The 12,462-nt window shown below is 36.2% G+C and overlaps 1 protein-coding gene across 1 annotated transcript in view; it reads left to right on the top strand.

Moving 5' to 3' along the window:
* Window positions 1–12,462, top strand: part of SLC2A13 (solute carrier family 2 member 13) — a 379,496-nt gene that overhangs the window by 56,901 nt on the left and 310,133 nt on the right. The window contains exon 2 of the mRNA XM_023182832.1: window positions 5,113–5,272. Coding sequence (XP_023038600.1) covers window positions 5,113–5,272 — 160 coding nt within the window. The remainder of the gene's footprint in view (window positions 1–5,112; window positions 5,273–12,462) is intronic.

The raw sequence follows: 12,462 nt of genomic DNA, 5'->3' as shown, positions 1-12,462 counted from the left end.
TTTATTTATTTATTTATTTATTTATTTATTTATTTATTTATTTATTTTGAGATGGAGTCTTGCTCTGTCACCAGGCTGTAGTGCAATGGTGCAATCTTGGGTCACTGTAACCTCCGCCTCCCGGGTTCAAGTGATTTCCCTGCCTCAGCCTCCCGAGTAGCTGGGATTACAGGCGCCTGCCACCATGCCTGACTAATTTTTTGTATTTTAGTAGAGACGGGGTTTCACCGTGTTGGCCAGGATGGTCTCAATCTCCTGACCTCGTGATCCACCTGCCTTGGCTTCCCAAAGTGCTGGGATTACAGGCGTGAGCCAGCTGCACCCAGCCTGGTAGGATTATTTTACATGATAAGACAAAATGGTAACATACAAAGCCTTTAAAAATAACATAGTATTGAAAGGTAAGGTAGATATTTGCTGGTCATCTACCTTCTCAGTTCCCCCTCCTAGTCCCTTAATTGTTGGACTGTTTCAGGATTCTATTCTAAGCATTCTTCTCATATGGCATTGAGTGATCTTACCCATTTCCATAATTTCACTTATGTACATTGTCCACATAGAACCATCCTTTGAGCTCCACCTAGTTGTTTAACTCCCAAGCCCTACCTGGCCAAATCTCAGTTTGATGTTGCATTTGAAGAAATATAGTCCAGCAACTAAAAGCAATAGTATGGCAGAACTGCTCTTAACTTACTTCTCTTGAAGAATATAGTAGCATGTAGGTTACAAATCAGCACTATTTCTTAAAACCGCTATCATCTCCTCACTTCCACACTCAAGGCTTACTCCCTTTGTTACAGGCTCCCATTTTCTCCAGACTGACCCCGAGTCTCTCACTCACAACTGTTTTTTGTCTTTTTTTACTCTTCTCCCTACATACTTCATCATTTGTCCATGTTTTCTTTTCTCCACCCTTTTTTTGGCCTAGCATGATAAAAGCGCAAGAACTAGACTGACGAAGACCAAATTCTCCTTTGAGGATAAAGGAGAAGACAGGTTATTCTGGCGAAGACGTTATTGGGTAGGGGGAACAGAGAGGGGGTGGGACCACTCACATGTAAATAATCTGTATTCCCAGCACACCATCAAGCAGGCCACTTACTGTCTACTTCTATATTTCACAAAGTGCCTCTGACTCAATCCATCTATGACCTGACCTTATTATCTTGTACTCAAACTTCATTTTTGCCCCTCCTTATCCTTGTACAAAGTGCCCATCATGCTCCTAATTGCTTTTTCCTGACATCGAAACATCATCCTCAGCTTCTTTCTCTCCTTATCCTTCACATGCTATTCATATTCTCTTTAACCTAGATACCAAAGACATAATTCTCAAATCTCTTCATTTCAGTCCATCTCCATTGCTGCCACTGTATGTGTTGCTTCCCTGCAATCAATTTTCCATACTCCAACCAGAATGATCCTTTAAAAACATGAACCTGATCATGCATCTTCCTCTTCTACCCTATTCAGAGGCTTGTGTGTGCTAAGCCCTTAATTTGGCATTTAAGATCCTTTACACTGTGGTTGATCCTTGCCCATTTCTCTAAAAGTAGTCCGCCACCCGTTCCTCAGCCGGATGCGTATCTTCCTGCCTGAAGGCCCATATCTAAGCTGATCTGATTGTCTGCAGTACCTCCCAACTCTCCCCTACCTCCAACCTACTCTCACTTTCTTATTCACTACATCTCAGCTTAAATATGACTTCTATCCAAGGCCCTGCTGACTCCTCAGGCTGGGCTGGTCCCTTTGCTATAGCTTGATGTTCCTCACACTTCCCCTTTGACAAGACCCATCCCACTCGACCAAGCAGACCCTAAGCTCCATGAGGACGGAGCTCATGTCTCTCTCCTAGAGCACTGTCACCAAAATGCTTAACACAGTGCCGAGCTCAGACCCAGAGTCTGATGAATACTCACTGATTAATGGATGCTGCTTCCATGACTCAGGCACTCTGTGTCCCTTCCATCTTATCTGCACGCATATTCCGCCTCACATTTTCTATTTATCTCTCAGAAAACCCTGTGCCATTTCATTTATTTTAAGCTCATGTTCTGTGCAAAATTGACTGCCCAACCTTTCCAACTACCACCTGGTCATTGTCAGCATGCCACAGTAGAATCCAGTGTATAACTTTATTATGACCCTTACCATGTTATTTTGAAGTTAATTACTAGATTGTATGCTTTTGTGAGTAGGTTTTGTGTGTGCTTTCCCTCATAGCAGAAACCCTATTTTGTTTGTACTCATCCTTGTAATCCTGTCACCTATTATAGGTTGAATTGAATGGAAAGAATTGGGATGCCTCATAACTAGAGATGATAATAAGAATAAAAATAATTGCTGATATTATTGACTACCTTCTGTAAGCCAGACACAGTTTTAGGTGCTTTACTTAGCTCATTGAATCCTCTCAACTCCTATTAAGGAGTTACTTTTACTTTTATTGTTCCCATTTTAAAGATGAGGAACTTCAGACCCAGAAAAGTTAAGTTGTCCAAACTTAACCAGCTGATAAGTGGCAAGGCTGGAATTAAAATCCACTGGTTCCAGAGCCTCCCCTTATTTATAATGATTGGTCAATATAGTTTGTGCCATCAAAATTGGGTTTTAGAATCTTGCTGTCTGCTTTAAATTCTGATTCTTCTACCTACTCATCGTGTGACCTGGGGTATGAAAAATGGAGATAATTACACACCCTTGAAAGGGATATCCTGAGGATTAAATAAGATAATTAGTCCCTGTAAAATATCTGCTGAATGTAGGCAGTTGTCACAGTGTTAAATCAGCGTGAGCACTCATTGAACTGAAGGTCTTTTATGGTTCTTTCCAACTCCAAATCCGGTAAGTCTGTCTTCAGTCTTTACCTGTTGTCAGTATGTGCTACTTTCAAAGCTCTGATGTTTGTTTTAAATAATTGAGCTTTATCAGGGTCTGAGGACATACGTGTGTTTCTGTTTTCTGTTTTTTTTTTTTTTTTTTTTTGACAAGCATGTGTTGCCTGAAACCACAGTCCTGATTTCCCATGCTCAAATCTGTGGCTGCATGGCTAAATAAAGATCTCTGTCTAAAGAGAACAACCAAATTCCCGTTCATAGACAGAACAAAGCTGAAAAAGAAATCCAAATGATAAATTATTGTTTGATTTATGAAAGTTTGAGATGTTCTAATAGTGAAAGAACTAAAAAGAGTATACAAATCCCTTGTCAACGTTTTCAGTAGATGTTTATTTCCTCTTTCCAAGTTAGATGAGGGCATTTCAGGGTGGTCTGTGCCATTAAATTGATTAGCAGTCACATGGAAACTTCAGCTGCTTAGGTGATGATTTAATTGTGAAGACTGTTAATACTGTGTCCAGTAGCACATGCTTACTATTCTGTGAAACTCAAAGTCATAAGATTATTGACAGGCACTACAGTAGCAAACAACATTGGTGGAAATTAGTATCTAATTCTGATACTTAATGGTTTGACTTACGTGCAAATTTAACAACTACTTATCAGTAGTTATGCAATAATACAGTGAATTTTCCCAAATAAATATATATTACCTAAATAAATCTTGCCTATCTGTTCATTTATGTATGTATTTGCCTTGTTCAAAGATGTAACAAAGCAAATAAAAATAGAGGAAAAATATACTTATAATAGGATAAATTACAACTGTTATGGCATTAGAAGAGAGTTTGTGTCACAAAATAATACCTTGAAGTCCAGAACATTGGATGGAGGTGGGCCTCTCTGACTGCATACATAGAAAGGGAAATGAAAAAGGCTGTGATTTATAATAGCCATCAACTAACAAAAATCACTTGTAGAAAAGTACAACTATTGCGGTTACATAGAGAAATGTCTCTTGCTGTACGCAATATAATAAATAGTACCTTCAACAGCCCTTGTACAGAAAACACAGCAACAGGTTTCTTAGTACTGATTTCTTCAACACAAGCTATTTTTTGCAATCACAAATTTGTTAAAAAGCAATTTGTTAAAAGCAATTCTATATAGATCTGTTTTATTCATTTTATTGATATTCTAGCTTAATCTAAGGATTGATTTATAGTATCTAGAGATACAAAAATTAAAATTTGTAGGCAATCTATTTTTTATGGAGACTTTGTTAAGTATTGATTAGATACAGCAAATCAATATCTGTCCAACCTTTGGGTAAGGCTGAATACTATATAACAGGTTAAATAATACTAAATACTAAAATTGGCTAAATAATCAGACATACATGGAAATTGCAGGTGCCACAAGAGACTTTAAGAAATCATTTGGATTGGCTCAAAGTTCTGTACTATACAACTTTAGGTTTTTAAATACACAGTAAGCCTCAAGATCACCTCTGGAGAATTTTAAAAGGACAGTTTCATCCCCCACCTCTGTAGTTCTCTGTTTAGTAGGTCTGGGGTGGGTGAGGTAAGAGCAACTTTATTTAAATAAAAAAATTGCATAAGTAATTCTGATTATCAGTGAAGTTAGAACTACTGCCATAGAGAATGCTGCATTAATTTCAGATAGAAAAAAATTTAAAGTTAATATAACCAAATATACCTTAGCTGTAAACTCTTTTATTCTGAAATGTACACCTAACCAATTGAATAAGGTGATTTAACATATGAATTTCTTACTAGTGAACCAATGAAAAGTTTTGGCACATCCACTGGCCTCTAACTATGTTTTTGAATAGTTAATATGTATCCTAAGATAACTTTTTATTCTCACTATTGTCTGATTACATTTCCATATAAACTAAAAATATTTCAGTAATCATTCTATCTAGAAAACTTTTTTTTTTTTTGTATTTTTAGTCCTCAAGAAGTTATAAAGCATACTGATATGCACTCTGAAATTAACTTAGGCCTTTAGGGGTGCTTTCATTTGTAGACTTTTAAGTGATAATACGAAAAATGATATCTCACATACATTTTTACTGGTCTGCAGTAGCCCCAAATTGTTATGAACAGAATCTTAAATATGTGGTAAACTTGTGTTTAAAGTAGAAAACCAAGCCCATATACGTAAGTGTATGCCTAAATCTAGCATTAGTATTTATTACAACAGAAATCTCGAGTAAATGTCTCACGTTTACTTTTCATTGTTTTTATAGGCATTGCTTCTATGACAGTGCCAGTGTACATTGCGGAGGTCTCACCACCCAATTTAAGAGGCCGATTAGTCACCATTAATACCCTCTTCATCACAGGAGGGCAGTTCTTTGCAAGTGTTGTTGATGGAGCCTTCAGTTATCTCCAGAAGGATGGATGGAGGTTTGTAAATACTTTTTACATTTAATTTTTCAAATCTTGATTTGGGGGAAGGGGAGAAAAATTGACAAATCATAGTCAAAATATAACTGTGTGTTTTGAATCATTATAACTAATTTATAAGTAGGTGGCATTTAGCAAAACTGAAAGTGGACAAGAAGCTGATATTTATTTTGATGATAGACAAAGAACCTACCATTAAGAATTGATATTTACCGGGCTTTTTTTTTAGCATTTAGGTGACATTACACAAATTATTCCTTGATATTTGGCTTATTTTGAATCAATAAATGACAAAAGTGGTTTTAAGACTGCCTTAAAATAAATACAAACTAAATAGTAAAACAAAATCTTATGTTAAAGCTTAAAAGATATTATGGGCTCTGGATTTTGATATCTTTATAGTACTCATGTAACTGTTCCAGAGAAATTTTATTAAAAGGCAGTAGAGGTTATACAATATTGCCTATCTTGTTTTCTTGCCTCTACTTAATAGAACATATCTTTATTCAATATTTACTTCTCTGTAGGTACTGGGGAATAGAATATTCAACAAGATAAACTCAAACCCGTGCTTGCTTGGCTTTTACAGTGTTGATGGTAATCCTCAACAGTAGAAAAAAAAGTATGTAGGCCGGGTGTGGTGGTTCATGCCTGTAATATCAGCACTTCAGGAGGCCAAGGTAGGCGGATCACTTGAGGTCAGGAGTTTGAGACCAGCCTGGCCAACATGGTGAAACCCGGTCTCTACTAAAAATACAAAAATTAGTCAGGTGTGGTGGCACACACCTGTGATCCCAGCTACTTGGGGGGCTGAGGCAGGAGAATCGCTTGAATCCAGAAGACGGAGGTTGCAGTGAGCCGAGATTACACCACTGCACTCCAGCCTGGACAACAGAGTGAGACTCCATCTCCAAAAAAAGGGTGTAATGTGATGTGGACCCAGAGAATTAAACCTCTGTGTAAGAAGCACGATAAACCTTGTAGCTTAGGATGTGCCATTAAAGACCTAAATGGGCAAAGTTTTAATTAAAAGTCATGTGAGGAAACTCTCTGAAGCTAATGAGGGCCTACATTTATAAGGACCATTAAGAGGAGGACACAGTTTTTAAAACTGTTGTTGTGTCTGCAGATGTTGCTAAACTGAAGCAGGAAATTTCTTTTTTCTTGTTTTTTTTCTGCTCAGCAGATGAAGAGAAAGAGGAAAGATGGTAACTGTTTTCAGCATAACCTGGTATTTTAAGTTTTTCTTGTAAATACAATGGAAGTCAGTCTTTCAGCTTGCATGTCTTTAAGAAGTTCTAAATCATCAATTTATATTTTGTTAAAAATTTTTATTAATGTAACTAATATAGATATATTCAAATGCATGGCAGGTATAGTTGCATAAATCACATTTTTCACTTAGGCATAACAATTATGAAATTTTTCTCAGTCCTGGTTAGGAAAGAGAAATATCACCCAGTAGTGACAATATATTTATTAATGTGGTGTGCCTATGTAAAAGTGGAGGTGTTGGGACAAGCCTGAAACCCCCTTTCAGAGGCCAGGAGACATCATAGGCAGACCTGGATTAAAATATGTGTTTTACCATTCATTACCTAAGCACCTCGAACAAGTCATTTAGGCCCTCTGAGCTTCACTTTTCTATAAAGTAGAACCAGAAATACTTACAAAATTATTGTGTGGGATCCAAATTACTTATTATATGTGAAGTGTTTAGCCTAGCACTTGGCACATGGCAGATAATAAATGAAGAATCACACTATTAGTTGCTGTTCTGATGAATTGAGTAAAGGATGGGTGCTACCATTGATGTTGTCAGAGAGGCTGAAAGAAAATCAACATTCTGTGGTATCTGTTTTCTTTATTGGCAAGAATGATGCTTCAAGATGGTAGGGCAGAAGACTAGAGATAAAAAGATTTAAAGTGTATTGCTGCTGTGGGAAGCATGAGAAGGAAAAGACTAGGGACAACACATGATTTCCAAGTAACCATGGAATCCCAGCTGAAGCTGGAGACACATATTTGCACTAAAGCCAATTAGCATGCTCCTGTTTATTTTTCCGGCAATATTGGATTGCCTAGGGGTGAAAAAATAAGAGTATGGGAAAACTAACTCTGGTTGATAAGATAGACCCAGGGTATTAACAGCCAGATTGTTTTGAAGCCAATTTATTGTTTGCACGAATACACATTTAATTATGTATACATGCAAACATGTTTCCCTTTTTTTAGGTGAATTTTCTCTGTTATGTCTTCTGTTATCTAGTATCCTTATCAGTATATTTATCTCATCTGACTCCTGGGCTAATAGGAATGTGGTTATAAGCAAATAAAGATTGAAGTGCTACCTTAGTATTAACTTTAGACTCTGGAATTGTCAACAATGATAACTTATTCATAATTATAGCAATAGATAACTCATCACTTTTATAGCAATATGTTTCAAAATCTTAAGGAAAAATCTTAAGGAAAATGTGGGTCTAAATATATCATGTAAAATTTCTTTTTCATGCTCATATTTTTATATATCTTCATGTTAGATGTCCTCAGTCTTCAAAGAATTTGAATATTTTTAATTTGTTTTATTTCCCTTTTTGACTTTTATTGCTTCTGAAACTCTACCTCAAGTTTCTAATGTTTAATTTTATACTATAATAACCAGTGTCCCGAATTTACTGGTCTTGTATTATAGTGACGAACAGTTAGCCTCTGGTAACAAATACTATTTGATCCTAACTAAAATCTTGACAAGTTAGTGGAATTGGTATTATTCTCATTTTGCAGATTAAAAACTTGATGCTCAGAGAAGTTAAATGTTAGCCTGAGATCACATGGCTATTACTTGGCCTTGGCAGAGATTAGATTCAAGTCTTCTTATTCAAAAGCTAACTCCCTTCTTCCTCATGGTTCTGCTTTCAAGCATTTATAATTATTGATTATTTTAAGCATTGATTAAATGCTTAAATATTGATTATTCAAGCATTGATATCATTATTGATAATTATTGATAATTTCAAGCCATAATTATTGATAATTTTTACAGTAGTGATTGGATTAAGACAGATGGAAGATGAAATCAATTGACAGAAAAGCATTTATATTTTGATGTTGTTGAAACATTATAGTTCACCTTTTATGCCAGATGGGTCAAAGTTTCTGTTCTCTTATTGTTTGAATATCATAGAAATAAATTGTTTTCTGCTGAACAACTGGAAGTTTACTTTTTCTAGAAAAAAGAATTGCCAGTAGCAGAGTCAATGTTCTATTTTTCTGGCACTTCAGTGTCATAGTACATTCTGTACTGGGAAGGGCACCACCTGGCTTCATGAAGAAAGAGGAAATAAAATTTTGAAAATATTGTTAAAGATTTGATTTTTTTAATGAAAACAACTTTATTGCGATGTAATTCACGCACCATTCAACTCTTCCATTTACATTGTACAATTATTTGGTTTTTAGTGTATTCACAGAGCTATGTAACCATCGCCATAATCAAATTTAGAATATTTTCATCACCCTAAAAAGAAACCTTGCATTCCTTAACCATCACCCCCTAAGCCCCCAAACTGTCCCACATTTAGGCAACCATTAATCTACTTTGTGTTTCCATAGGTTTATGTATTCTGTATATTTCATATATGAATATGTGGTTCTTTATGACTGGCTTCTTTCACTTAGCAAATTTTCAAGGTTCGTCTAAGTTATGGTATGTGTCAGTACTTCATTTCTTTTTATAGCAAATAATAATGTGGATATACCACATTTTGTTTATTCATCAGTTGATAGATATTGTTAACATTTTGGGGCTATATAAATAATGATGCTATGAACATTTGTGTACAAATTTTAGGATAGACGTAGGCATTTGCTTCTCTTGCATATACACCTACCAGTGGAATTGCTAGGTCATATGATAACTGTATTTAGCTTTTTGAGGATTGGCCAGACTGCTTCCAAAGTGGTTGTGTTATTTTACATTCCCACAAGCAAAGTGTGAGGGTTTCAATTTTTCCATGTCCTAGTAAACACTTGTTATTTATCTTTTTTGATGACAGTCATCCTAGTGGGTGTGAAGTGGCATCTGATTGTGGTTTTGATTTGCATTTCTGTAATGAGTAATCATGAGGATAACTTGTTTTTTTCTAATATATTGTAGTGTTGATAAAAATGGCAGAGATGTTTCGATAGTTAATGATAAAGTTCCATTACTGTTTGCCCTTTTCTTTGCAGATATATATAGTTTTTTTATTTTTATTTTTGTTTTTAGTAGAGATGAGGTTTCACCATGTTGGCCAGGCTGGTCTCAAACTCCTGACCTCAAGTGATCCACCCGCCTCAGTTTCCCAAAGTGTTCGGATTACAGGTGTGAGTCACCATACCTGTCTTCTTTGCTAATATTTTTAAATCTTACTTCATGAACATAGTGAGATTTACTCACTATACTTCAAGCAAACAAAAATGGCCTTTTCGGAAATTGCTTAGTTAAATCCTGGCTCATCAGTAAATATATAGTAAGTGAACTTAGCCATCAAAATGATCTGTCTAGAAAACTTATCTGGGCATGCCACTAGTAAAATGTTTCAAGACTGTCTATTTCCTACAGGAAAAAAAAAATTCCTTATCATGGCTTGTAGCACCCAATCCATGCATGCTTTTAAAGATTTTTCTCACTAGTGTTGTCCCCTACTCTGCTTTATGTAATACCCAGGCTTATAAACCATCCACATCTTGCTTTGTCATGTTTCTAGGTTTTTTTTTTTTTTTTTTTTTCCTCCTTATGCTCTTTTTGCCTGTAGTGTCTCCCTAGCCTATCCGGGGATTCTTGTCCACCTCCTGTTCATCCTGTAAATCTCTGCTCCTGAATCACGGAAACTCTGTTCCTTTGTCTTTTCATAATACTTTCTACAAAGCTCCATTTTTATATTCACTATATTATTTTGAACTACTTGCTTATTTTTCTATCGTCTCTCATTCATTTTGGAATTCCTAAATGTCACTGACGTTTTACTCATTTTTAGATCTAGGAAGGGCCCAGAACATAGTAAATATTCAGTAAATATTTATTGAACTGAGCTGAAATTGACTGGGCTCTAGGGAAGGGACTCTTAGTCAGCATAAAAAGATACTGATTATAAACCAAAATACCAATGTATTAATTTATACAGAGGGATATATATATACTTCATAGATAGCTGAAAATTAAATTATTAATTATATGTGTTTTTGAGGATAAAAATAAGAGAAAGAAGGTTAGTTTCTGAGCCTATGAAAATTTATCTCCTTCAAAAGAATATACCTCCCTAGGAACCTGGAAACTTTCATTATTTTCTGTTTGATAATGCTGAGTTTCAAATGAATGTTTCTGTGTTTACAAGTATATGGTCATCATGTGATTTGTATTAATAGGGATAAGTATATATACAGAGAGGCTAAATTTTTCTGTTTTATGCTGAATTTTACTCATCTTATTCCTAGACTTACTTTAAAAAAAAACCACAGGCTTTTCTTATTCCACCTGACTGAACTACGTACAACCATTTATTAAATGTCTGGTTGTGCTAGTCATTTTCATGTTTCATCATTTAATTGATGTGATACAGATATTGAATGAGAAATACAAAATACTAGCCTGGGAACCTCTATAGGAGAGATTTTACTGGGTATCCTGAGGCTGACTCATGCACAATGTGAGACATGCTAAGTTTTGAAGAATTGATGGGACTCAGGTGGACACAGGTGGATATGGGAGGCAGAGTGTAGACCAAGAGGGAGTAGGATCAGGGAGGATTGAGGCTACAGTGATGATGTACATAAGAGGCTGAAGCCAGATTCCAATGGTCTATGAATTCAAGTCCAACTTCTGTCTACAGGCAAAGGGAATTTATTATTTTTTTAGCAGAGTATGCCATGATAGGAGTCAAAGATCACCATGGCAGTGATGCCCAGAACTAACTGGGGCTCTCGCCTCTTGGGTAGATTTAGGAAACCTATTTATGAGGCTGCTGCCAAGGTACAGCTGTGAGGTTATACTTTTGGAATCATCAGTTGGTATGGAAATGATTCAGTCATTCATTCAAAAAGAATTTCTTGACACTTTCTGCACACTAGTCTTGTATTTAATACTAAAGATGGAAAGATGGATAAGAAGTACTCCTGTCCTGAAGCCTCTAATGGCCTAATATAGGAGAGAGATTTTTTTTTCAGTCTGTTAAGTAAATGATGGATATAGTGTTATAGGAACTCCCAAGAGGAGTGAATAACTTAGCCTCACAACAGAAAGATATTTGAGATTTTTGAATAAAATAATTCCAGGTACAGTGAGGGAGAGGTAAATTCTAGGTGAAATGTAATCTTCGAAGGCCCTGTCATCTGAAAGAGCCAGTCAGGTTTGGACAAGAGTGAGAAGTTAGAGCAGCTAGGAGGAGGGCTATGATGATCTTCTGGGAGTTTGGGGGTGAAGCAGGAAGGCCGGCCTTTGGTGGGTGTGGATGGAACTTGAAATCCTTTGCTCTTACTTTCATAACACATCAGATTTGGGTTTGTTTATTGAAAGCCTCAAAATATTTTTTAAATCAATATTAATTTTAGATGGATGAATTGATGAGCCTCTGTCCCCTATAATATTAGCTCACACCTGTAATCCCAGCACTCTGGGAGGCCAAGGCAGGTGAATCATAAAGTCAGGAGTTCAAGACCAGCCTGGCCAAGATGGTGAAACCCTGTCTCTACTAAAAAAATACAAAAATTAGCTGGGTGTGGTGGTGGGCACCTATAATCCCAGTTACTCAGGAGGCTGAGACAGAGAATTGCTTGAACCCATGAGACAGAGGTTGCAGTGAGCCGAGATCGCGCCACTGCACTCCAGGCTGGGTGACAGAGCGAGACTCCATCTCCATGTCAGTAAGATGCTTCTCAGAATGATATTTAAATGGGGATGTTATTTCTAAACAAATTTATGCTGGAGAATGTGTTCTTATAATTTCATGCTAATAGATCAGTGGTACTTGGCTCTATATGAAATGTAGAATATGAGTCAATCACTATCTTACAAATATAAGTATGCAGTGGCCATTTTAAGAATGATAGATTTAGATAACACATGTATTAATGGGTGGCAAACAGTCTGATTACAAGTAAATATCTGCTGGGTGCCATGACTCAACGCCTGTAATCTCGGCACTTTGGGA

Source organism: Piliocolobus tephrosceles, chromosome 10, assembly GCF_002776525.5.
Source record: "Piliocolobus tephrosceles isolate RC106 chromosome 10, ASM277652v3, whole genome shotgun sequence".
Lineage (NCBI taxonomy): Eukaryota > Metazoa > Chordata > Mammalia > Primates > Cercopithecidae > Piliocolobus > Piliocolobus tephrosceles.
The sequence above is the reverse complement of the archived record's forward strand: the minus strand, read 5'-3'. Positions and strand labels throughout refer to the sequence as shown.